Source organism: Microcaecilia unicolor, chromosome 1, assembly GCF_901765095.1.
Source record: "Microcaecilia unicolor chromosome 1, aMicUni1.1, whole genome shotgun sequence".
Lineage (NCBI taxonomy): Eukaryota > Metazoa > Chordata > Amphibia > Gymnophiona > Siphonopidae > Microcaecilia > Microcaecilia unicolor.
The window spans coordinates 366,048,780-366,076,770 of NC_044031.1; the positions used below are offsets into that span (position 1 = coordinate 366,048,780).

The 27,991-nt window shown below is 42.1% G+C and overlaps 1 protein-coding gene across 2 annotated transcripts in view; it reads right to left on the bottom strand.

Annotated features, from left to right (window-relative positions):
- LOC115474405 (uncharacterized protein DDB_G0271670-like) overlaps positions 1 to 27,991 on the bottom strand; it is a 655,547-nt gene that overhangs the window by 127,496 nt on the left and 500,060 nt on the right. The window contains exon 15 of one of the 2 annotated variants that reach the window (XM_030209856.1): positions 12,096 to 12,206. The exons of the other annotated variant lie outside the window; for it this stretch is intronic. Within the exon in view, the coding sequence (XP_030065716.1) occupies positions 12,096 to 12,206 (111 nt within the window). The remainder of the gene's footprint in view (positions 1 to 12,095; positions 12,207 to 27,991) is intronic. 2 annotated transcript variants of the gene reach the window in all.

Here is a 27,991-nt window from a genome sequence, read left to right on the forward strand (position 1 = left end):
TAGGGAGGGTCTGAGGGCAGACCAAGGGACCCCTCCTTTGAGAGGTCCTCTGGTTCTATGGGAAGGAAAGAAGCACTGGCTTGATTGGTGCTGGCTCTGATGCTCATGGGGCACCAGTGTTGACAAATGGCTAACAGGCAGGGCATGAGCCTCCAGGATCAGCTGAGGAAGCACCATGGACTACATCAATGCCCTTGATGCTCTCTAGCTCCTTTGTAACATGGCTGCTCTTTGGAGGCAGACATCTGTAAAGGCTGGGCCATTGCCAATGCAGTGACAGCCTGAGAAGAAGAAGGGGCCAAATTGGAAATCTGGTCCTGGCTCTGAGGAGGCTGTTGCAACGACACCAACTCCATCAAGGGGGAGTGACCCACTTGGCATCAATGCTGGTGTTTCAGAGATCCTGGCATTGTGTGTGATTTATTTTCTCCCTTCCTTAGCCCTTGCAGGGAGGGGAAAACACAAAAAATAATAAGACAGAACTTAGGCTCAGTTAGGCGCAATCAGTTATTATCTTTATTGATATCTTACAGAGCCAAATACAAAAAATAGTTCTCTCCTTGGAGCAGGTTGCCAATCAGCAGTGCACATCCTGAAAGACAAGGTCTGCTCAGCTAATACTGCCCCGGACATCACATATATACTGTTACAAGTTACGTTTTCCCAGAAATCATGTGATTTCCCATAAACCAGAACCATTAGGTAGCCTTATACCATATATGGATTGGTCATGTATTCTATCAGTCTCTCCTGATGTGTTTGCACGTGAACAGTCGGTGGCCATTGGTTAATTACTTATGAGTTCTGTGTAAGTTGTGCGTGCACAGCCAGAACAATACCCTTGTGTCCTCTCTCTATCTCCCTTAGCCCTCACACTGTGTCCTCAGCCTGTCAGCAACTGCCAAGGTTACATCCACCTTATATGAAAAACATACTCAGCTGCAAATTAAATGTTATGAAGTGTCAGTTCTCAGTTCCTCAGAAAGCAATGATTGTTACACAAGATGCTGAGTTAGTAGGCTAACATGTGAGAACCAAACTGAGCAAAGTACAGGCCTTAGGCCTAGCCCTTAGGAACAGTTCAAGCATAGAAAGGCATATACATGTGCTTCGAGGAAGTCAGATGTTGGTGCTTCTTTGCCTCTGCTCAATGCTTGACACTGCGATCTCTCATTGTATGTCCTTGGTTCCGGGTCCCAGAAGACCTCCTCTGTGCCGGCGCATCCCCAGTGTCCAATGCAGCTCTGGTAACCACAGAGACCAATGCTCCAATGCCGACGGACCAGACTTAGATGTCTCTCACATAGGGCTTCAAAACTTTTTTGGATTCTTTTCTGCATTTGACAGCAGACTTTACAATTAGAAGTCTTATGGTTGGGTCCAATGCATAGAAAGCACCAGGGTTAGTCACAGTTATGACTAAGCCACTTCGATGTTTTAGCAACATTGGGGGAAAAATAGCCAAAGCAAAATCAAATGATTTAATGTTTTTGGTTTAAAAAAGTAAAAAAAAATGAAGTACTGGCTGGAAGCTCAATTCTAACCGGGCAATTGAGCCGTGGAAAAAGAAGAAAAACAGGGCAATAAAACTAAAAACATTAAAAGGGACAAATTCAAAATAAAGAAGGGGAAATGTGTCTTGCGCTACATATGCAAAGAAAGCCGAAAGGCAGGGAAGGTTGTACAAGGAAAAAAGATGAGCCCCACTGAAAAAAATGTCCTCTGAGGAAAGAAGGCTGCTGGTTCCGCGCAACTGAGGCATGCGGAAAGGCAGGCGTGCACGTACAATCAGGGCTGCCAAAGGCTTCCAAAGGTTTTAGAACACTGGGCAGTGTTGGCACCGGGGCTCTGCCGGTGAAATCACCAGTGATAAATGATGTCCTGCTTGTCCTTGAAGATCTCATGTTATGAGGTAATCTATGCATAAGTGCTGGAGTGGATTTTAATTAACTGGTATAACTGTGTAGGGAAGTAGATAGAAGGGGAAAGGATTAATTTACCAACCTGCTTGTTTACTCAGTGCAGGAGGAAACACCCAAGTCAAAATTCTCAGAACTGCAGCAGAGTGATGCAAGGCAAAGATAAGGTAAGCCTGAAAAGAAAACAAGGCTAGGAAGCAGGTCATAAAGGGAAGAACCATCTGGTTGCTCCAGCCAATGAGATTTCAGTGGCCCAAGAGGTCTGAGATGCCTGAGCTATGACAACCTTATTGTTTGTGTTGGCACCTTATTGTTTGTGTTGGCACCTTATCTAAAATGTCCAGGAAATGACTCAACATATTATATATAGTTTAATGCATGGACAGAATATATAAAAAGTGGTCTGAGCCAAAGGGGAAGGGAGAATGGACAGCTAAGCCACAGGAAAGTGAAAGGCTAGCTGACCTCCCAGAAATGTTAGGCCACATAAGCATTAGAATACACTGTGTGTATATTGAGAAATAAGTAGTTTCCCTTTCTTTCCAATCACATTATATATACGAACATATATATTATCTATACACACACGAATATATATATATATATATATATATATATATATATATATATATATATATATATATATATATATATACATACACACAAACAAATATCACCTGATATTGAGCGGCACTTGTCCAGTTAGGATAATGTTGCTGAAAATCTGACCTGGCACTATCCAGTGAGCACTGGAGTGGTTCAGGAGCAGAGACACATTTTATCTAGACATCAGCAATATTTGGTACCACTATTTCAATTTAAAGCTAACTTAGGACAGCTATGTTTGCTGTCATAAGTTAATTGGATAGTTATCCTGGTACTGACTCTGAACATCACCAATACATGGATAACGGCAACAGGCATCTCTACACCTGGATTTTCAGTGTCAATATCCAGATACCGGACAGTGCTGAAAATCCAGGTATAGGACTGAAATGCCGACTCCAGAATTTAAATATTGTCTCATTATTCTTTTAAAGGATTTATAAAGACCAAGGAGGAGTCAAGGATAAAAAAAGAGAAAAAACTGCTAACTAGAGGCAAGAAGAGAAAAATTATCAGAGAGCTTTAAGAACATTAAGGTGAGGGAATGGACAAGAATAAAGTGAGCAGACTTATGTGATAGCAGCTATGAGGAAAGTCATATTCATGCTTTCAAAAATCTTCCAAACTTTTCTGAGCTCAGAGAGCGAGTGGAGAATAGCCTAATGCAGTGCTTCCCAAACTTGGTCCTGAGGCACCCCAGCCAGTCAGGTTTTCAGGATATGCACAATGAATATTCATGAGAGAGATCTGAGTGCATGCCTCTGCTGCATGCAAATTTATCTCATGAATATTCTAATCCCTCAGGGTCTTTTTTACCACTCTTGTTCAACGGACAACTATGGAAACAACAAAAATGACTGCTGCAGCCAGACCCTGACATCAGGTCAGAATGAATTAAATACAGTGTTACACATATCATCTAAGTCTTTAACCCCAGTTCAAAAATGAGTTTTAAGTCTGGGTATGTCTTTTGTTCCAGTGCACCTATGACCCATTTTCAATGAGGTCATATTTACAAAGATTTTTTCGTAAATTGAGGCTGCAGCTCCATTTTGGCCCTCAACAGGAAAGGCATCGAGGTCAGAGTGACCCTTCCTTCTCAGATTTAAATCTGCTACCGTCCACCTGGGTCCCATCTGGACCAATTGACTCTATTTTTGATATGTTTTAGCACTTGGTCATCAGGGATATTCAGATGGCACAGAATCAAATATCCTTATCTGACAAGGTTACAGAAAGAAGCTTTCAAGCAACTGCAACAGGATCAATTTATTATAATTCTGCAAGTTGACAAAGGCAGAGGGGTGGTGGTCCAAGATACGAGACAACTAGATGATCTCCAATAAGGTACCTTTTAAAGATATCACCAAAACAGGGAAGAGGGTATCCTAATAGTGAGGTTGCAAAACAGACCATAGTAGATCAGGTGTTCGCCTGGCCAGGATGAACAGACAGATGTAGAAATGTTAAAGGAAACTTAGGGAGGCTAACAAACTAGGCAAAACGATAATAATGGGTGATTTCAATTACCATTCACAAATCATTCTCCACCTAGTTATTCTGTATCTCACAAAGGGTCATACCACGTGTATCTATCACTCAAAAGTGGAGAAAAAAAGACTTCAGACTCATTGAGACTCACATCCACTTGTAAGGCAAAACCTTCATATATGTGGGTGGCTCTCCTCCAATCATGTCATAAAAAAACGCCACTTGACTGTTGAAATTTACCACAAAGCTTTTTGAGATACAGAATCAAATCTTATCTTCTGCTTCACCAACTTCAGTTGCCTCAGAGGAAGCGCAGTTTTCTCCAAAAGTCCACTTTCAAAATGATTGCCTCTTTCTTCCGAGCATCACAAATATTCCAAAAACCAAACTTTCCACTCCACTTCTGTGTTTTCTTCCTCCTGATGTCCTGTGCATGCTCCTTTAAGTGAAACTGAGCTCAGGATGTTAGGAGGAAGAAAGCACAGGGCAGTGAATGCGGTGCGCCAGAGACCGGCGCTGAAGGCGGCTTTGGCTTGCAGCGGTAGGGGACCCCCGCCAGCAAAGGTATTTGCTGCTGTGGGGTGTGGCGGGGGGAGCTGCGAGGCGGTGGGGGGAGGCGACGAGACTAGTGGGATTAAAAAAGGTCTGGACGGCTTCCTAAAAGAAAAGTCCATAGACCATTATCAAGCTGACTTGGGGAAAATCCACTGCTTATTTCTGGGATAAGCAGCATAAAATGCACTGAACATTTTTGGGATCTTACCAAGTATTTGTGACCTGGATTGGCCACTGTTGGAAACAGGATGCTGGGCTTGATGGACCTTTGGTCTGTCCCAGTGTGGCAATACTTATGTACTAATATTATTGTCATGTGGTAGTGGACCCTATGAGGGAATTTGTGGAAGATATAGCTCAGATTTTGTAGTTAGCAGCACAACGTGGTATTATAACATCCAAAAGAATATAAATACATACACAGGCAACATCCTATTGCACCAATCATATATTCTGCGCAGAAAATTCATATGTCCCTCAGTAATCCCCCAGGGAGACCTATAGTCTCCAGTAAAAATTCCCTTATGGAGCCCCTGTTACAATATCGACCACCACCTCCAACCTAGAATGAATCAAGCAATCTCTTTTGTATGAGACTCGTCTCATTTATTACAAATTTTAGATTAATTACAGTTACCTTGTGGCCAACAAATTACTCTGGTGACCTCAAATGTTAGCGCGCTGTACACTAATGTGCCTCAGACAGTCACACTGTCATTAATCCATACTGAGTTAATCCAATTCATCATTATCTTTGGATAAGATTGAGTTTTTGGATCACTTAGCTGAATGTGTAATATTGAAAAATTATTTTATATTTCAAGATCAATATTATGTGCAAGTTAAGGAGGTAGTCATGGGGGCCATGGTTGCCCCCACGGTTGGAATTTGAATGCAAGCATGTATATCAATCGGCACATACAGCCCATATAATATTAAAGAAGCGATTCTTAGACAATATTCTTCTGATTTGGAAGGGTGACCATTTATCGTTGGAATATTTTTTTAAGTATTTAAATAAAAGGGATCCGAATGTTTTATTCATCTGGCAAATAGGGGAACTACTGTAAACTTTTTAGATGTTCAGATTATATATACCTCGGACAGTTTTACACCCAAATTTATCATAAGAACACTGAGAGAAATACTATTCTCCATTACAGTAATTTCCATCTCCGTCAACTAAGAAACGCCATACTGGGGGGTGGGGGGAGGGCTGTCATTTTTTGAGGGAAAAACAGTTGTGCTTGATTGACAATCATTTATGTTTCATGCCAAATAGTATGAAAACACATTTTGTGAATTAAAAAGTAATAAATAAGGCATTTAAGAGAGCTTTTAATGCTCAGAGACGATGGCTGTTCATGGTGCCAGAACAGCCTGAGGATCAGTGTATAACACATATTTTGCCTTATTTTTCACAGGTGCATTCAATTCAACAAATAATTTGTAAACACTGAAGTATTTTCTCTCTCCATAATGTTATTGAATCTAGACCTATATTTACATATATTAGGGGGTGGAATTTGGGAGAATTTCTTAAAGGGGGCAGGCAACCTCAGAATCTATCTGTATCTCAGGGACACACCAGCTGCGGTAATTGTGGGTATTGTAGGTCTGCTATCATTACTGATATGGGAGTCAATCCTAATACTGGTAAAATATTTAAGTTGTTCCAAAACACCAATTGTTTGTCCAGTCAGGTAATTTATGGGACCAAGTGTCCCTGTAATAAATGGTATCGGAGACAAACTAAAAATACAATTAAACATCAGAGAGCAGATCATCTTAGCAATCTCAGGCTTAACCACAGTGAGGCACCCCTTGTGCTACACTGGCAGCAAGAATGACAAAGTTGAAGATCTACGTTTTGTAGTTCTTCAGCAAATACAATGAGGGAATGATGTATCAGCGGTGTTGATTCACAGGGAGCAGAGGATGATTTTTGATTGGAATACTTTTGAACCACAAGGGCTGAACAACGAAGTAGAGTGGGTGTAAGCAGGGTCCTTTAGAGCTTTATAAACACATAATTTCTGCTGTTTAGGCCAGACACCATTGGGGTAGCTGGGCTTTTGGTGCTTCCCCATGACGGGATCTCTTACTCTGGTAGAATCCAAGTGGGATTTATGCACAGCTATGTATGGTAGGTGAATGGTATTCTACATAAGTATGGCCATACTGGGAAAGACCAAAGGTCCATCGAGCCCAGGATCCTGTTTCCAACAATGGCCAATCCAGGTCACAAATACCCAGCAAGATCTCAAAAATGTACAAAACATTTTATACTGCTTATCCCAGAAATAGTGGATTTTCCCCAAGTCCATTTAATAACGGTCTATGGACTTTTCCTTTAGGAAGACGTCCAAACCTTTTTTTAAACTCTGCTAAGCTAACTGGCTTTACCACATTCTCTGGCAACAAATTCCAGAGTTTAATTACACGTTGAGTGAAGAAAATATTTCTCTGATTCATTTTAAATTTACTACATTGTAGCTTCATCGCATGACCCCTAGTCCTAGTATTTTTGGAAAGTGTGAACAGACGCTTCATATCTACCCGTTCAGCTCCACTCATTATTTAAAAGACCTCTATCATATCTCCCCTCATCCGCCTTTTCTACAAGCTGAACAGCCCTAGCCGCTTTAGCCTTTCCTCATAGGGAAGTCGTCCCATCCCCTTTATCATTTTCATCGCCCTTCTCTGCACCTTTTCTAATTCCATTGTATCTTTTTTGAGATGCGGCGACCAGAATTGAACACAATATTCAAGTTGCGGTCGCACCATGGAGCAATACAAAGGCATTATAACATCCTCATTTTTGTTTTCCATTCCTTTCCTAATAATACCTAACATTCTATTTGCTTTCTTAGCCGCAGTAGCACACGGAGCAGAAGGTTTCAACGTATCATCAATGACGACACCTAGATCCCTTTCTTGGTCAGTGACTCCTAACGTGGAACCTTGCATGGCATAGCTATAATTCGGGTTCCTCTTTCCCACGTTCATCACTTTGCACCTGCTCACATTAAACGTCATCTGCCATTTAGACGACCAGTCTCCCAGTCTCGTAAGGTCCGCTTGTAATGTTTCACAATCCTCCTGCGATTTAACGACTTTGAATAACTTTGTGTCGTCAGCAAATTTAATTACCTCACTAGTTACTCCCATCTCTAGGTCATTTATAAATATGTTAAAAAGCAGCGGTCCCAGCACAGAGCCCCGGGGAACCCCACTAACTACCCTGCTCCATTGAGAATATTGACCATTTAACCCTACTCTCTGTTTTCTATCTTTTAACCAGTTTTTAATCAACAATAGAACACTACCTCCTATCCCATGACTCTCCAATTTCCTCTGGAGTCTTTCATGAGGTACTTTGTCAAACGCCTTCTGAAAATCCAGATACACAATATCAACCGGCTCCCCTTTATCCACATGTTTGTTCACCCCGAAATGTAGTAGATTGGTGAGGCAAGATTTCCCTTCACTAAATCCATGTTGACTCTGTCTCATTAATCCATGCTTTTGAATATGTTCTGTAATTTTGTTCTTTATAATAGTCTCTACCATTTTGCCCAGCACCGACATCAGACTCACCAGTCTGTGATTTCCCGGATCTCCCCTAGAACCTTTTTTAAAAATCGGCTTTACATTGGCCACCCTCCAATCTTCTGGTACCACGCTCGATTTTAAGGATAAATTACATATTTCTAACAATAGCTCCGCAAGCTCATTTTTCAGTTCTATCAGTACTCTGGGATGAATACCATCCGGTCCAGGAGATTTGCTACTCTTCAGTTTGTAGAAATGCCCCGTTACATCCTCCAGGTTTACAGAGAATTCATTAAGTTTCTCCGACTTGTCAGCTTCGAATACCATTTCCGGCACCAGTATCCCAACCAAATCTTCCTCGGTGAACAGAATTTAGGAGGAATAGTTATTTTAATGTGATGAATTGTTGTGATGAAACTAATAGCAAATCATAGTTAATGAACTGGTAACGATTGGAAATTGTGTTTGCTGGTCTTGAGCAGTATTTGAAGAGATCCACATTTGGAACTGTGGGCGGCTGTTTGATACGGTGATTTTTTTTTTACAGTCAAGTATGTTCAGTGTGATCCTGAACAATGGAAGAGGGACTTCTTCAACAAGCTGAATAATTATTTTGAAGATAAGTGACATTCATTAATTTTGGACAGACCACCATAAAGCACGTCTCCCTCCACTGGCGAAAAATACACAGAAACGCAAACAAACATGAACGAACAACATACACCACGAGAGGAAAAATAGACCCCATAACATTCTGGCAACAGATCTACCAAAATGAATGGTCAACAAATACAGACACCATTCAATTCCTCCAAGAATGGGATGACATATGTAAAACAACATTGGACACAATTGCCCCAATTCAAACCAGAACATCACGTAGGAAAAAAATCAAATCCATGGTTCACCGAAGAGCTGAAAAAACTCAAAACACAAGTCAGAAAACTAGAACGCGCATGGAACAAAAAGAAAGATGAACACACAATGAATGCCTGGAAATCACTTTGGAGGAAATACAAATATACCATAAAACAGACTAAAAGACTACACTACAAAACATTGATTGGACCAAACTACAATGACACACACAAACTCTTCTACCTTGTAAATAAATTGCTAGACACCACACCAGTTACAAACAACAGCAAAGATACACCAGGGGTCGACGACCTCGCGAAACACTTCAAGGAGAAAATTATACAATTACGAAATAAAATTCCCACCAGCCCTATTGAATACGCCACACTCCTAAACTGTCTAGACCCAGAAGACTGAATACACCCAGCAGACAGGATCTGGACTGAATTCTAATCACTGTCAGAGGACCTCATCTCTAAAACGCTCAAAAGATTCGCCGAATCCCATTGCAAACTAGATATCTCCCCAAACAACCTCATGAAAGCAGCTCCTCAACAATTCATAACAGACCTAATGAACCACGTGAATTTCATGCTACAAAACGGACTTTTCCCAAAGGAAAAAGGAAAAATTCTACTCACCCCAATACCCAAAGATACAAAGAAAAATGCAAGCGAAATAACTAACTACAGACCAGTAGCATCTATACCACTAATAACCAAAATAACCGAAGGAATGGTAACCAAACAACTCACAAATGATCTCAACAAGTTCTCAATACTGCATGATGCCCAATCAGGATTCCGGTCAAATCACAGCACAGGAACAGTACTAATTACCCTAATGACCAAATTCAAACAAATGATTGCTACCGGCACCAATATGCTCTTCTTACAATTTGACATGTCAAGTGCCTTTGATATGGTTGACCACGGAATCCTATTACACATACTTGAATATTTTGGCATTGGAGGCAATGTCCTAAACTGGTTCAAGGGGTTCCTAACCTTGCGCTCATACCAAGTCACATCAAATTCAACTACGTCTACCGCATGGACACCTGAATGTGGAGTACTGCAGGGATCCCCCCTCTCGCCAACTATCTTCAACCTAATGATGATCCCCTTGGCAAAACTTCTATCAAATCACAACCTTAACCCTTACATATATGCAGATGATGTAACGATATACATTCCTTTCAAACAAGACATTAATGAAATCTCCAACGAAATCAACCAAAGTCTATACATCATGAATACCTGGGCAGATGCATTCCGACTAAAACTGAACGCAGAAAAAACTCAATGCCTCGTACTTACCTCCCAATACAACACGAATAAATTTACCGCTAGCAACACACCTAAACTAAATCTGCCAATCTCTGAAACTTTAAAAATCCTTGGAGTCACTATTGACCGCCACCTAACACTGGAGACTCACGCGAATAACATAACTAAAAAGATGTTCTACTCAATGTGAAAACTGAAACGAATAAGATCATTCTTTCCAAGGTCCGTATTCCGCAGCCTAGTGCAATCACTCGTACTCAGCCACTGGGACTACTGCAACTCACTATACGCAGGCTGCAAAGAACAAATACTGAGGAAACTTCAAACAGCCCAGAATACAGCAGCCAGACTCATTTTCGGAAAACCAAAATACGAAAGCGCAAAACCCTTGCGTGAGAAACTACACTGGCTCCCACTCAAGGAACGTATCACCTTTAAGGTATGCACCTTGGTCCACAAAATCATCCACGGTGAAGCCCCTGCATACATGTCTGACTTAATAGACCTGCCACCCAGAAACGCTAAAAGATCATCCAGAACTTTCCTCAATCTCCACTTCCCTAATTGCAAAGGCGTAAAATACAAAGTATTGCATGCATCAACCTTCTCCTATATGAGCACGCAGTTCTGGAATACACTACCACGCAACCTGAAAATGATCTACGAATTAACCGACTTCCGCAAACAATTGAAGACTCATCTCTTTGAGAAAATTTATTGCAAGGATCAAAACACATGAAGTCCATACATACTAATAGAAATGCATCAATACACTCCCTTCTGAATTTCTCTTACCCCGTATTTCCACCACACTTCAAACTCCACCCACAGATAAAATGTTATACCCTATGTTCTCTTGAAATTGTTCTATCGCCTTATCTTTTCCCCATTGTAACATCACATGGTTTCCACGCCCTAATGATTTTTGACTTGACTTTGTCTTCACATAACTCCTCTCAATGTAACCCATAATCGTACTGCAACACACTGTATTTCCATCCTTCACAATGTATTGTAAGCCACACTGAGCCCGCAAATAGGTGGGAAAATGTGGGATACAAATGCAATAAAATAAATAAATAAATAAATTTATACATATTTTGGACTATAACACATTCAGTCTCTCCACTACTGTGTTGAAAGTATATTACGGCAGGCACACTAACAGATCGACTAGCAGTTTCATGAGGTTTTAAATGTTTTGCATATGTTATTGAATAAAGATCCATCAGTACCTGTGAAATGTGTATTACAATGATTTTATAATTGGTATTGATGATACATCATTTAGACAGATAGCCCAGCAATTTGTTTATAAATATTCATTGTGGATATACTGAAAATCTGACTGGCAGGGGTGTCTTCAGGACCAGGTTTGGGAACCACTGGCCTAATGGTTAGTGCTGTGGCCTGAGAACCAGGGGAGCCAGGCTAGATTCCCACTGCAGCTCCTTGTGACTCTGTGTAAGTCACTTAACCTTCTATTTATTGCCCCAGGTACAAAATAAGTACCTGTAAACAATATGTACACCGCTTTGATTGCAAGCAGAGAAAGGGGTACATCAACAACACTCCCCTTTCCCTTTCTCCTTCTCTGACACAGAGATGACGGAAGCAGAATATAATACAGGATAACAATAATTCATTTGCACTGATGACTACGAGGTGATATTTTACAGATGTCCACTTATATCCAAGGATAAATGGCTGAAATACCCAAATGTCTTCTTACATCCAGAATTAATGGCTAAAATATATAAATGTACCATAGAAAATGCACATGACTCACTATAAGGCAGAAAATAACATGTATGTTACTTACAATTCTTTCATCTACTTTCCTCTTACGATAGGTGATCAAAGCCTCAGTCATATTCTGTGTAATAGTCATTACTAAACTTGCTTCAGTATGTGATGTTATCTTGAAAGTCTCCTAACCAAAACAAACAAAATAAAACAAAAAAACACAACAAAATAAAATCCAGTTTTAATATGTATCAAAGGACTGTATAGCATGTCAAGTCATGAATGCCACACAGAGGCCATATGATCTGTCATAAGCATCAGGAGAGCTTCACCAGAACAAGACTCTTGAAGTTTACATGTACGTGAAGGGCACAAAGCAGCAGGGCCAGCCCAAGGGTATCTGACACCCTAGATGGATCTTTAACCATGTTCTCTTCTTCCTAAAGCCAAGACCGGCACACATAGCTAAGGAATAAGATGAATAAGACAGGGTCACTCCCCCCGGCAAACAAAAGGGAGGTCCCCTTGACTTAGAACACAGACCAGGCAGTTGCCCCAAGGAAAAAAGAATGCAACTTACATCCCCAGGCTATATAATAAAGTAATTAAAACTTTTCAATCACTGGTTATACTCAGAAATATTGTACAGCTAAATTATGTAGCCTAGGACTTTAAGAGTTCTTATTTTCTCTTTGTCTTCTTGATTTATGTATTTCTTGTCTTGGGTATTTTAGTTAGTATATGTGTTTTATGTTTTCCTGTGTACTTTGTTTAGTGTATAATGTTTTGGTTTTCTTAATGTATTGACACTGGCTTGGTGTATAAAGTCAAAAGGCAATTAATCAAGTATTTAAATGAAGTATTACAAAAAAAATACTAACTGCTGATCCTGCACACTGGACCATCATTGGTGTCAACTGTAAACACATTCTGCAGGCATTGAAGACCTCATCACCCAACAGTTCATACAAAACTAGAAAATCTCGCTATACACAACAATTGCCTGCTTTCATTTTCCCTCAGTAATTGCAATATAAAACCCAAGACCAGTGCAAGAATATGGGAAGCTCTAGGCTAACCTTCAGCCCTACCCACCTACCCCAAATTAATTTTCAGGCCCCTAATCAGCCCCCTGCCAGAAGACATCAAGCTTGTAAATATTAAACTGTTGCATTGGGTGAACTGCTGTCAGATAGACTACAAGCTGTAGTCAAAACAAAATAATAGATCCTGTTTTCTATAGATAGATTAACAGGATCTATTATTTGTTTTGACTACAGCTGTTATTTGCTGCATCTAGAAGGTGTTACCCTAGGCAACTGCTGAGTACTGCCCAATGGGTTCAGCCAACCCTGATAAAACCTCTCCAGTGCCAGGCAAATTGTGAAGCAATATAAAACATTATGAACTCACTCAGGACTAAAAAAACTCATACAACAGAGTTTACTCAGAAAAGGGCAACACTGTAAAGATTTCTACATCTACACCAATCCAGGTCACAGTACATGGCAGAAACCCAAATAGCAGCAACATTCCTTGCAACCAATCTCAGGGTTAGCAGTGGCTTATCCATGTTTATCTCAATAGCTGACCATGGACTTTTCCTCCAGGAAACTGTCCAAACCTTTTTTAAACTCAGATATGCTAACCGATGTTACCACATCTTCTGGTAACAAGTTCCAGAGCTTAACTATTCGTTGAGTGAAAAAATCTATTGCATCATATTTGTTTTAAAAGTATTTCCATGTCCCCTAATCTTTCTACTTTTTGAAAGAGTAAAAAGTTGATTCACTTCTACTCATTTTACACCACTCAGGAATTTGTAGACCTCAATCATATCTCCTGTCAGCCATCTTTTGTCTAAGCTGAAGAGCTCTAAACTCCTTAGCCTTTCTTCTTATGAGATGAGTTTCATCCCCTTTATCATTTTGGTTGCTCTTCTTTGAACCTTTTTCTAATTCCACTATATCTTTTTTGAGATATGGCGACCTGAATTGAATGCAATACTCAAGGTGAGGTTGCACCATGGAGTGATACAGAAGCATTGTAATATTTTTTTGTCATATTTATCATCCCTTTCCTAATAACATCTAGAATCTGGTTCACTTCTCATTTGTCCACATTAAATTTCATCTGCCACCTGGATGCCCACTCTTCCAATCTCCTAAGATCTTCCTGAAAATTTTCACAGTCCGCATGTGTTTTAACAACTTTAAATAGTTTTGTGTCATCTGCAAATTTCATCACTTCACTTATCGTTCAGATTTCCAGATCATTTATAAATGTTAAATAGCATTGGTCCCAGTACAATTCTGTGGGGCACTCCACGATTCACCTTCCTCCACTGAGAAAAATGACTATTTAACCCTCTGTTTTCTGTCCAATAACGAATTCCTAATCCACAATGGAACATTGCCTCCTATCTCATGACTTTTATTTTCTCAGGAGTCTTATTAGGAGCTTTGTGGAAAGCTTTCTGAAAATCTAGATACACTACATTAACCGGTTCACCTTTATCCATATGTTTATTCACACCTTCTAAGAAATGAAGCAAACCAGTGAGACAAGACTTCCCCTGGCTGAATCCATGCTGACTCTGTCCCAATAAACCATGTTTATCTCTGTGTTCCATAATTTTATTCTTTATAATAATTTCCACTATTTTTGCCTGACACTGACGTCAGGCTTACCAGTCTGGAATTTCCCAGATCACCCCTGGACCCTTTCTAAAACTCGGCGTTACATTGGTCACTCTCCAATCTTCAGGTACTATGGATGATTTCAATGACAGGTTACAGATCACTAACAGCAGATCAGCAATTTCATGTTTGAGTTCTTTCAGTACCCTAGGGTGTATGTCATCTGGTCCAGGTCATTTACTACTCTTTAATTTGTTGATTTGGCTCAGTACATCTTCCAGGTTCATCAAGATTTCTTTAAGTTCCACTGCATAATCACCTTTGATGATACAGTTAGATATCTTACATCTTCTTCCGTAAAGACAGATGCAAATAATTCATTCAATCTCTCTGCTATGGCCTTATCTTCCCTGCGTGCCCCCTTTTCTCCTTCATGATCTAATGGTCCCCACAGATACCTTCACAGGCTTTCTGCATCCAATGAACCTGAAAAACTTATTACTCTGAGCATAGGAGTTAACTTTTCAAAATGATTAGGGGTGCTGAATTTTTTTTTTTTTTTTTACAGGTGGTGCATTCCCCCCTCCCCCTATTCATATCCAGCAATTCTACTCTCTCCCCTGCCCTCTCCTCCATTCATATCCAGCAATTCTCCTCTCTCCCCTACCCTCCCCTCTCATCATTGTCCAGCGAATTCTCCTCTCTCCCCTGCCCTCCCCTCCCACCATCCATGTCCAACAAGGCTCATCTCTCCCCTGCCCTCCCCTCCATGTCTAGCTGCGCCCCAGGAATATGGTGAGAGATAAACCAAGAGTGGTGATTTTAAAGATCTTGAACTATACTCAAACTGCTGATTCTTCGTACGATTTGAGGGGGGACGACACTCGAACATCAAAATGTTAAAGGTGCTCTGTTTTCAAGATTACTCCTTATACGTGCAACAGCAAAGGAAAGCTTTTGCACCGGTATGTACCTTGCTGATTAAACAACATGTGCATTTTGCATTGCTATACCTAGCAAAACTTAGGATCATTCACAAGGGTCAAACACACTTTTTTTTTTTTTTACCAAACCTGGGGAAACTACCGTTTTCCTGGAGTCTCTGCCACAATCTTCCTCCTCATCGGAATCGGTGCCCTGAGACATTTGCTATATACTGCATATGTTGGCTGTTGGGCTTGTGTTTTGAACTCTGGATGTTTGAGAACTGATGTTTGTTGAAATGTTCCATTTAACTTTACTTGCAGATCCCTTGGAGAGGATTTGAATATGCAATGAATGTCCTAATATTTATCACTGCCTTTTTTTTCCACAGAGGGCTTTGTAGTATGGATTCTGCACATCAGAGTTTCTTGTAAGAGATTTGCCATATTTGTTTTTATGGGTTATGTTCCACATATAGATGGGGATGAGGGGGAATCGAGGGTGGCTTCATTATATGAATCTAATACTGCACTGTCGTGTTTTCCTTGCATCTGTTCCCCTTCCTTTTCCCTTCTCCCCTTCTAATTTTTTTTTTCAGAATTCTGAAGTTTCCCTTAAGACAGGCAGAGTACCTTTGGATCTTCTTCCTGCGAGCTCTGCCTGAGCCACCTGCAGCTTGACTTAGTCACCGGACCAGGCCGGGGTCGTCTTCTACATTGCCAGTCCCAGCTGCTGCGTGTTGACAGCTACTCCCACAGTCCATTTTAGACCTTCTTCCCTTTTCCCTTCCTACCCTATCTAATGTAATTGATTCCTGTACATTGTAAGCCACTTTGAGTTTGCTTATTGTGGAAAAAAGTGGGGTATAAATGTTCATAAATAAATAAATAAATATGTGAATGGATTATCTAAGAGTACATGGATGGGGGATGGATGTTTGGGAGGGATATTTGCACTGATTAAATCTATGACTTCCTTACCATGCTTTCTTGTTCCCATTGCTTTCCTTCTTCTTGGTCCTCCCTTCCCCCCTCCTCTTCTTCCCCCCCCCTTTTCTCCCTCTTATTTTAACATTACTATGAATGTGGGGGAAGCATATGTTTGCTCTTGTTGATTTGATTGGTATATAACGGGAGGAATTAAGAATCTGGGTTGGAGGGGGAGGTGATCTATACGTGACAACTCTTAGGAGCGGTTGGGGTTAGAAGAAGGACTAAGATGGGTAAAATTGGAAAGAGGGAGGGGGAGGGGTATGCTTATGGGTGGGGATATAGGGGGCAATATATGGGAGAGGTAGGTTGGAAGAGTGAGATCCATTTTCTACTGGGAACGGGTGAGGACTGGTTGACTTATAAAAGAGGGGTAGACGTTATGGTAGGGTATGCTGGAGGCTGGGATGGCATACCTGGGTCTTATGGAAAATTGATTTGCCTTACAGGTCATACATAGAGGCTGTCACATGAGAGACTGGAGAGTGTACATAATCTACATCATAAAGGGGCTATAATAGCCATGCTTCAAGAGACCCATCTTTCCTGAGTTGAACATCGTAAATTACAAACCTGGTGGGCTGGAGATTATATTGAAACTCTAGCTAGGGGGAAGAAGGTTGGCATCTTAATATTGTTTCACAAAAGCCTACATACTGAGAAAGTATCATTGGAGGTAGATCCAGAGGGCCGTTATATTATAGCACAGTTGATGCTTGATGGATCTCATAAGTACATAAGTACATAAGTAGTGCCATACTGGGAAAGACCAAAGGTCCATCTAGCCCAGCATCCTGTCACCGACAGTGGCCAATCCAGGTCAAGGGCACCTGGCACGCTCCCCAAACGTAAAAACATTCCAGACAAGTTATACCTAAAAATGCGAAATTATTCCAAGTCCATTTAATAGCGGTCTATGGACTTGTCCTTTAGGAATCTATCTAACCCCTTTTTAAACTCCGTCAAGCTAACCGCCCGTACCAGAGTCTAATTACACGTTGGGTGAAGAAAAATTTTCTCCGATTCGTTTTAAATTTACCACACTGTAGCTTCAACTCATGCCCTCTAGTCCTAGTATTTTTGGATAGCGTGAACAGTTGCTTCACATCCACCCGATCCATTCCACTCATTATTTTATACACTTCTATCATATCTCCCCTCAGCCGTCTCTTCTCCAAGCTGAAAAGCCCTAGCCTTCTCAGCCTCTCTTCGTAGGAAAGTCGTCCCATCCCCACTATCATTTTCGTCGCCCTTCGCTGTACCTTTTCCAATTCTACTATATCTTTTTTGAGATACGGAGACCAGTAATATTTATGCTCCCAATGCCTACGATAAAATTTTTTTTTGTAATATTATTCATAAGCTCCAGCCTGGGCAAGTCACTTAACCCTCCATTGCCCCAGGTACAAATAAGTACCTGTATACAATATGTAAGCTGCATTGAGCCTGCCCTGAGTGGGAAAGCGCGGGGTACAAATGTAACAAAAAAAATAAACTCCACATTTGGGTGTCCAAGGGGCTGATGTCTTCTCTTTAGTTGTTACTTGGTATGATCTTGTTGTCAGGAATCCTCTAAACCAGTTAAGAACATTTCCTCTAACTCCAAAGTATTCCAGAATGTGTAATAATATTCCATGGTTGACCATGTCGAAGGCACTGGACATGTCAAATTGCAAAAGGGTACCAGTTGCAATTAGTTGTTTAGATTTATTCATGAAAGTTACTAGTACTGTTTCAGTGCTGTAGTTCGATCGGAATCCTGATTGAGATTTATGTAGAATTGAATATTTGTTTAGGTGGTTAGTGAGCTGGTTCGCCACTGCTCCTTCCATGAGTTTGGTTGTCAGCGGGATCGATGCTACTGGGCGGTAATTGGTTATGTCACTTGCAGTCTTCTTTGCTTCTTTGGGTAAAGGAGTAAGTAGGATATTTCTTTTATCTTTTGGGAAGAGACCATTTGTAGCAGCATGTAGTTCAGGTGCCTCGTGAGGTCAGCTTTGAATTGTGGAGGGGCAGACCTTATAAGATTGCTCGGGCAAATGTCTAATTTGCATTGCGATTTGAAGTACTTTTTAAGCAATTGGGAGATGCTGTCGAGCGGTGGTATGTCAAAGTTAGTCCATGATCGATCTGCTGGATATTCCCCAGGTGTTGGATCTAAACAGTCAAGAAGATTATGTAGTCAGTTGTGTTGATGGGTATTGTGAGTCTTAGCTTTATAATTTTCTCTTTGAAGTAGTTTGCGAGGTTTTCTGCTGATGGGATGTCTGTGTCGTTAGCGGTGACTGGAGTGGTATTCAGTAATTTGTTTACGAGTTGGAAGAGTTTATATGTGTCCTTGTAGCCCGGTCCAATTTTAGTTTTATAATAAGATCTTTTAGTTTGTCTGATGGTGTATTTGTATTTTCTTTGTAATTGTTTCCAATCGTTAAATGCAGAGTTGTCTTTTTTCTTATTCCAGGCACGCTCTAATCTTCTGACTTGTGTTTTTAATACTTTAAGTTCTTCATTGAACCAAGGTATTGAATTTTTCCTATGTGAGGTTCTGGTTTGAAGTGGTGCCATGTGGTCTAGTATGATTCTTCATCTGTTGTCCCATTCATGAAGAAATTGGGTTGACTCTGTTGGTGTCGTCCATTCGTTGTTGTAGAGTTCTTGCCAAAATGTTGGTGGATCTAATTTGCCTCTCGTGGTATAGATTTTTTTCTTTTTGTTACATTTGTACCCCGCGCTTTCCCACTCATGGCAGGCTCAATGCGGCTTACATGGGGCAATGGCGGGTTAAGTGACTTGCCCAGAGTCACAAGGAGCTGCCTGTGCCTGAAGTGGGAATTGAACTCAGTTCCTCAGTTCCCCAGGACCAAAGTCCACCACCCTAACCACTAGGCCACTCCTCTATTTAAGTTGTTCTTGCTTGTATTGAGAGTTTTTTTTTCGTCAGTGGAGGGAGAGGTTTGCTTTGTAATGATCAGACCATGGTACGGCTGTCCATTTTATATTTTTTAGTGTAATATTTAGTTCTGGTGAAAATTTGTGTGTAATGATGTCTAGTGTGTATCCTTTAAATTATGATATGGACATTTCAGACACTCTTGATCAAAGTTTGACTGATTTGGGGACTTCTCCATTAAAATTTCGGAGGTTGGCCAGTAGGGATAAAACTGGATATGTGAAATGAAAAATTGAACGCGTGCAGAAAGTGGTAGCAGAAAAAATAATGGTAGCCGCTGCAGTATCAGCTGAAGATATTGGACAAACTAGCAAGTTGGCTGCTAAGGAATGCCTGTCATGCCAAGATTATACTGACCTAATCGAAGATGTGAAAACGAAAATTAAAATATCCAATAGATCCATAAAATTCAATTATTGACTTTGGCCCCAAAGAGTTGGTCAATACCAGTGACAGCAAAAACGTTTAGCGTTTCAGAACGTATGGTTAAAACAGCGCAAAAATTAAAGCAAGAGAGGCATTTGTGCACTACCGGGTGCAAAAGTTGGCAAACTGCTACCAAAGGCAATCGCCGACAAAGTTTGAGATTTCTACAAGGATGATGAATTTAGCAGGATGTGCCTTGGTAAAAAAGATTTTGTTTCTGTTCGGCTTGATGGCATCAAGGTTCAAAAACAAAAGCGGTTGCTACTGTGCAATCTGAAAGAACCGTATGTAGCATATCGAAACAAATATGGTGCTGAAATAGGTTTTTCCAAATTCTGTGAGCTCAGACCAAAGTGGTGTGTTACTGTTGGTGCCTCAGGCACACATTCCGTCTGTGTCTGCACCATCCATCAGAATGTTAAGCTTATGCTACAAGGTGCCAACATTAAAGAAGACTACAAGATGCTCATGGGAAAGGCAGTTTGCGATCTGGACGCCAAAGATTGTATGTTGCAGCGATGCCAAAACTGTCCTGGTGAAGAGGCACTGATAGCATATTTGGAAGAAATATTTGAGGACTGGGACTCAGAAGACTCAATAGAATTCAAACAATGGGTTCATACTGACCGTGAAACGCTCGAAACACATGTTCTCACTGTCGACAACTTTATTGAAAAACTCACTAGCAAAATTTGGAAACTGACTGGCACCACTTCATTTCAAAACATCAAAGCGAATATTTGAGGTCATTAAAAGCTGGCCTAAAAGAAACCGAACTTATCGTACTGATGGACTTTGCGCAGAATTACTTGTTTGTTGTCCAAGATGCTGCTCAAGGCTTTCACTGGGAGAATTCACAATGCACAGTGCATCTATTCGTCGCTTATTATATCAATAAAGATGGCGTGCTGCAAATTGTCAACTGCTGCATAATTTCTGATCATATGCAACACGATACAGTTTCCGTGCACATGTTCATTCGTTGATTGAGTTTTTGACGAATAAAATGAAGATTACAAGAATATACTACTTTAGTGACGGTTCAGCAGCACAATACAAAAATTTTGTTAATCTGTGCAATCACAAGAATGATTTTGAAATTGAGGCCGAATGGAACTTTTTTGGCATGAGTCATGGCAAGTCACCATGTGATGGAGTTGGTGGCACGACTAAACGTTTGGCTGCTCGAGCCAGCCTCCAGCGATCATTAACCGACCAAATACTGACGCCAATAGATCTGTTTAACTTTTGTGACAAAAACATTCATGGAATTAAATATATGTATGTTCCGACTGAAGAAATCCAAGAAAACAGGATGCTGCAAGAAGAAAGATGGAAAGCTAGCTGCACAGTAGCTGGCACAAGAAATCATCACCAGTTTGTGCCAGTTGATTCGAATTAGATTTCTGTCAGCAAAGTTTCAAATGACATGATTACCTTTGTGGACAAAATTTCCGATATCGTCGATCCTAATTTAAAATTGGCCAAACTATTGCCTGGTTGTTATGTTGCCTGCATTTATGACAATAAGTGGTGGGTAGGCAACGTTGTAGAAATTTCCATCGAACAAAATGATGCATTGGTAACATTTATGCATCCATCAGGCCCGGCTCATTCATTTTATTGGCCTGAAAGAAAAGATGCTTGTTGGGTTCCAGCACAACATCTTATTTGTGTGCTTGCAGCGTCATCATCAGGCCGCCAGTATCAATTCCCAGAAGTGACACTAAAGAAAGTGGCTCATAAATTCAATAATAAATAAGCAATCGTTGGAATCTGGCAGTTCATACAAACATTACGGACTTCAGCTTGGGAACCATTTAAGATACCCACTTTAGGCTTAGGAACCTAGGATAAGCTGCCCAATCGTCGGCTTGGGAACCGGACAGATACCCACTCAAGGCTTTGGAACCTTGATGAAGAAACCAAACTAGAGGCTTGGGATCCTCATCCAAGAAACCCAACCGTGGCTGGTATTGCACAGCTATCGGAAGTGACCCCTATGGCGATGGGGTTACTGGTTCAAGTTCCTGAACTGGTAGTGACGTCACCATGGACCAACGCAATTTAGGTACTAATAATGTCTGTATAAAACAAAAATAATAGCATGCATGTGATGTTGTGATAGCAGCGTGCGATAGCAACGTCCTCAACTTTGTCCCTCGCCTTATATGCCAGCGATGAAAAACCAACCCTACTTTAAGGGGTCTGAAACATACTCTTTCTAATGAAAATGATTAAAAAGTTTCCAGAAGGTCTTTTTTTGTAAAAGTGGGCTAAAAATACCCTATTTTTGGCGTTTTTGCAAAAATCATCAATTTTACACTCAATTTGTGAACTAATGGAAAATATTAGGAAAATGAAATTTTATATTCAAAAACCTTGTGCTGATAAGTTGTTGTGTGCAAAGTTTCACGTTTATCACACCTTTAATTCCAGAGATATAAAAAGCCAAACTTTACAATTTTTTCGTGCTGCAAATTTTTCAGACCAAGTTTGCTCCAAGTTTTCTTCATGGAAATCGCTCATGAAGATTTTTTTTATTATTTTGTTTAATAGACCACAAAAAGTTGTAGAAGATGGCCAAGTTTTGTTTCTCTCAACAAAATATTGCCGGAAATACAGTGTCTCAAAGTTGCCGAAATCTCGGAGTCATACCATAGAAGGCTGCATTATGGGGTCAAACAGATTACTGTATCTCAGCAAGTATTGCATCGGCGAACATAAAACTTTACCAATGTTCATTGGGGACATGTATGAATGTTCACAGAAAATTTCATCGAAATCCGCTTCTCTGAAATCAGGCCACTTGACATGGAATGACCCTTATGGCTCCTCAGAGCTCCCTTAATGAGTTGATTCATTAGAGAGCCAAAAAATCGGCTAGGTATTATCAATATCAGCTTCACAAACATGGGAATAAGACAGGGAGGATGTTAGCACATTTGGTGCGACACAACCAAGGACCCAGAAAAGTGTTAGCTCTTCGAACTGATTCTGTGCGGCTGATTCATACAGATAGTGACATTAAGCAGACTTTTCAGACATATTATCAAAAACTATATGGGGCGGATTCAGTACAGGACCTGGACCCGGATATTTATTTGGGTAGTTTGGATCTTCCCAGACTCTCGGAAGCTCAGTCAGCAAGTCTTAATGTCCCAATAAGCCTAGAGGAAGTGTTGAGGGCAGTGGGAAAGAGCACGCTTTATAAGGCCCCAGGATCCGATGGCTATAGAGCTGAATTCTACAAATTAATGCTGCCATACATTCTGCATCTATTGGTCCAATTGTTTAACATATTTATAGAGCACCAGAATTTGCCTGAATCTCTACATATGGCGGAGATAGTAGTTTTTCCAAAGTCGGGCAGAGATCCCACCCTTCCTGAATCTTACAGGCCAGTATCACTGATTGGGAATGAAGCAAAATTTTTGGCCAGTATTCTGGCTAATCATCTAGCACACATCTTGCCTTCAGTGATAGCGGAGCCTCAGGTGGGTTTTATCCATGGGAGACAAGTAAATAAGAACATTCGTACTATTTTGGCTTCTCTGGAGCAGCTACAGGAGACACAAACTCCCACACTGCTAATTAGTTTCGATGCCAAGAAAGCCTTTGATAGAGTCACCTGGGGGTTCTTGTTTGCAGTGCTACAGGCATATGGTATTGAAGGTTCATTCGTGCTGGCTATTCAGACATTATATGCTAACCCAGAGGCAAGAGTTACGGTTAATGGACAGACCTCAGACTCTTTTCCCATTCTCAGGGGCACTAGGCAGGGGTGCCCATTGTCCCTGTTACTGTTTGCTCTCACCTTGGATCCCCTGATCAGGGAAACAGTGAGGAATCCAGAGATCCGGGGGATTAAACTGGGAACTTATGAGTTTAAAGTGTCGGCTTTTGCTGATGACTTGTTAGTGCATTTGTCTTTACCTGATCGGTCTCTCCCGGTGCTCTTGGAAAGTTTCACCGAATATAGCTCTCTCTCTGGATTTTGTCTTAACATGCATAAGTAGGAAGGGTTGCCAACATTTCCGGATGTTCATACTCAATGGAGGGGACCATTTCCTTTAAAATGGGCTTCGGGAAATTTTCGATACTTCGGCATTATATTAACTAATAACACTAGGAATCTTTACAGAACTAATGTTGATAAGTTATTGCATATCACAAAGCAACAGTTGGCCGTTTGGCATAGTTTACCGCTTAGAATACGCTTATATCCCATGATTGTGTTTCCTCGTTGCCTAAATGTTTTATGACATTTATCTCTTTGCCTACTGCAAAAAGATCTTAGGCGACTTCGATGAATGTTTGTCTATCTTTTGCTGGGGCAGTAAAAAACCTAAAAGCCCATTAGAGAGATTGTATGGTCATTGAAGGTTTGGAGGACTAGGATTACCTAATATACAAATCTACAATTTGGCATGTTTGTTGAGACATTTAGCAGATTGTATGCTTGGCACGGAGCACTATATGAATTGGTCTCTGGAATAAGAATTATTTTTACCACTACACCCTCACTATCTCTTACATGCTCCACAGCAAAGTTTACCATCGGGTTTGAAGAAACATGACCTTTTACATTTAATGTGCTTTGCTTGGAACTTCCTGTTGCGTTCGCTGCATCAAGATCCCCGGTGTACGGATTTTCTTCCACTGGTGGGGAATTTGGATTTTGAACCGGGTCGGGATAAAGTGAAGATACTTACCTGTAGCAGGTACTCTCCGAGGACAGCAGGCTGATTGTTATCACAAGTGGGTCGACGTCTGCGTCAGCCCAGGAATCAGCATTTTGCAAGCAAAATAAAAACAAAGTTTTACCAGAGTCTTCTGGTGCACGTGCAGCGCGCACTGATTTCCCACCGTCTCGTGAGCATGTCTCGACAGTTAAATAAAAAAGCATATAAAGAAATAAATAACAACTCCAAAGGGGAGGAGGGCGGTTTGTGAGATCAGCCTGCTGTCCTCGGAGAATACCTGCTACAGGTAAGTATCTTCGCTTTCTCCAAGGACAAGCAGGCTGCTTGTTCTCACAAGTGGGGTATCCCTAGCATCCAGGCTCACCCAAAACAATAAACACTGGTCAATAGGACCTCGCAACGATGAGGACATAACATAGATTGGCCTGAAACCATAAACAACTAACTGAGAGTGCAGCCTGGAACAGAATAAAAATAGGTCTAGGGGGGTGGAGTTGGATTCTATACCCCGAACAGATTCTGGAGCGCCACCTGCCCAAACTGACTGTCGCGTCGGGTATCCTGCTGAAGGCAGTAGTGAGATGTGAATGTGTGGACTGATGATCACGTTGCAGCCTTGCAAATCTCTCCAATGGAAGCTGACTTCAAATGAGCCACTGACGCAGCCATGGCTCTAACAATATGAGCTGTGACATGAATCTCAAGAGTCAGCCCAGCTCGGGCATAAGTAAAGGAAATGCAATCTGCTAGCCAATTGGAGATTGTGCGTTTTCCGACGGCGACTTCCCTCCTGTTGGGATCGAAAGAGACAAACAACTGGGCGGACTGTCTGAAGGGCTTCGTCCGCTCCACGTAAAAGACCAATGCTCTCTTGCAGTTCAAGGTGTGCAAACTGCTTTTGCCAGGATAGGTATGACGACGGGGAAAGAATGTTGGCAAGACAATAGACTGGATCAGATGGAACTCCGACACCACATTTGGAAGAAACTTAGGGTGCATGCGGAGGACTACTCTGTTGTGATGAAAGTTGATATAAGGTGCATGCACTACCAGGGCCTGAAGCTCACTGACCCTACGAGCTGAAGTAACAGCCAACAAGAACGTGACCTTCCAGGTCAAGTACTTCAGATAGCAGGAATTCAGTGGCTCAAAAGGAGCTTTCATCAGCTGGGTGAGAACGACGTTGAGATCCTATGACACTGGTGGAGGTTTGAAAGGGGGCTTTGACAAAAGCAAACCTCTCATGAAGCGAACAACTAAAGGCTGTCCAGAGAAAGGCTTACCCTCTACATGGCGCCTTAGGCACACGCTGTTGATGGGAACGAGCGCGCTGGGGCTGAGCCTGGGCAAGCTGTTGAGAAGCAGGAGTGTACATACGCCTAGGATAGTAATAGGAAGCACTCCTCTTCCCCCGAAAAAACCTCCTAGATGAGGAGGTAGTAGCAGAAGACATCCAGTGGGAGAGAAAATCCATAGCATTATGCTTCTTGATCTGGTCAACTACATCCTCTACTTTCCCACCAAAAAGGTTATCCCCCCGGCAAGGAACATCCGCCATCCACTGCTGGACCGAATGACCCAGGTCAGAGACACGCAGCCATGAGAGTCTGCGCATCACTATACCTTGAGCAACGATCCTGGATGCTACATCAAAAGTGTCGAATGTACCCCTGGCCAGGAATTTGACACGCCTTGTGCTGCCTGACCACCTGGCGAAAAGGCTCAGCCTGCTGCGGAGGGAGTGCATCAACCAAGCTGGACAGTTGCCTTACCAAGTTCCGCAAGTGGACTCTCATGAAGAGCTGGTATGTCTGGATCTTGGTGGCGAGCATAGCGGCCTGATATGTCTTCCTCCCAAAAGCGTCCAAGGTTCTAGATTCTCTGCCTGGGGGTGCCAAGGCATAGTCCCTAGTGCTCTTGGCTCTTTTCAGGGCAGAGTCCACCACCATGGAATTGTGAGGTAGCTGAGACGTCATCAATCCGGGTTCACCGTGGATCCAATATTGGGATTCAGCTTTTTTCAGGATCACTGGATTAGACAGAGGGAATGACCAGTTTCGCATAAGGACTTCCTTTAGTACGTTATGCAAAGGAGCCACTGCAGCCTCTCTAGGCGGAGAAGGATAATCCAGGACCTCGAGTATCTCAGCCCTGGGCTCATCCTCAACCTTCATAGGTAAGGGAATAGCCACAGCCATTTCCCTGACAAAGGAGATAAAGGATAGACTCTCCGGTGGAGAAAGTCTCCTTTCTGGTGGAGGGTAAAGGTTTTAGAGGGAATCCCATAGGACTCGTCAGAAGAAAAGTACCTGGGATCTTCCTCTTTCTCCCATGAACGCTCATCTTCAATATTGGACAAGACTTTCCTCAGAGAAGTCCGAAACTGAGCCTGTCTCGACGCCGAGGAATGACGTCCTCGATGGCGGTGCCGAGAAGTCGACGCCTGCCTGGACTGTGGTGAAGCTTCCTCCACCGACGTCGAAGGGGAGTCGACCTGAGTGGGAGCCGATGCCGCAGGCGGCACCGAGGTCGGTGACCTCACCACAGGCAAAAGGCCAGATGCCGCTGCAGCAGACGGTACTGAAGGTGCAAGCACCCCCAACACCGAAGCAGCCTGGCGCAGCAATCCTTCCAGAAGCTCTGGAAGCAAGGCCCTGATGCGCTCGTCGAGAGCCAATGTCAGACAAGACTGCGGGGTCGGTAAAGGAGCCGGTGGCAGAATCTGTTGAGGCTTGGGAGCAGGTACTGGGCTGCCGCAAGACCGACACATCAGCACGTCCTGTACAGAGGGGGAGCGATCCTCTCGGTGCTGACGCTTCTCGGGTGCCGATGCCCTCGACGTCCCAGAGCTCCCGGCACCGTGAGTCGAAGGAGAACGATGACGGTGCTTCTTCGCCTTCGCTCAATGCCCGTCATCAAGATTCCTCAGTACCAATGAGGAGGACATGGAATCCTCACGTCTCTTCAGGGCTGGGTCCGCTGGGGGACCTGCATAACAGGAGGCCTTGAGGCAGGTGGAAACTCCCAGCGCGAGTTGGTCTTTCAGCAGCCATTACCCTCCGCTCCCGACACCGTTGACCTCAGTACCGAAGTCGATGTCGAAGGACCGGACCAAGCCCCAAAAAGCTTTTCTCGTTGGGCTTCTCGAGACGCTTGGGTCCGTTTCTTCATACGAAGACACAGACTACAAGCGGCTGGGCTATGGTCGGGCCCAAGGCACTGGATACACCAGGCGTGGGTATCGGCACCTGAGATGGTCCGGTTGTACAGAGTACAACGTTTGAAGCCGCTGGGTGTCTTCGATGACATGGAAGGGAAAACGGCTTCGGCGAAAATTA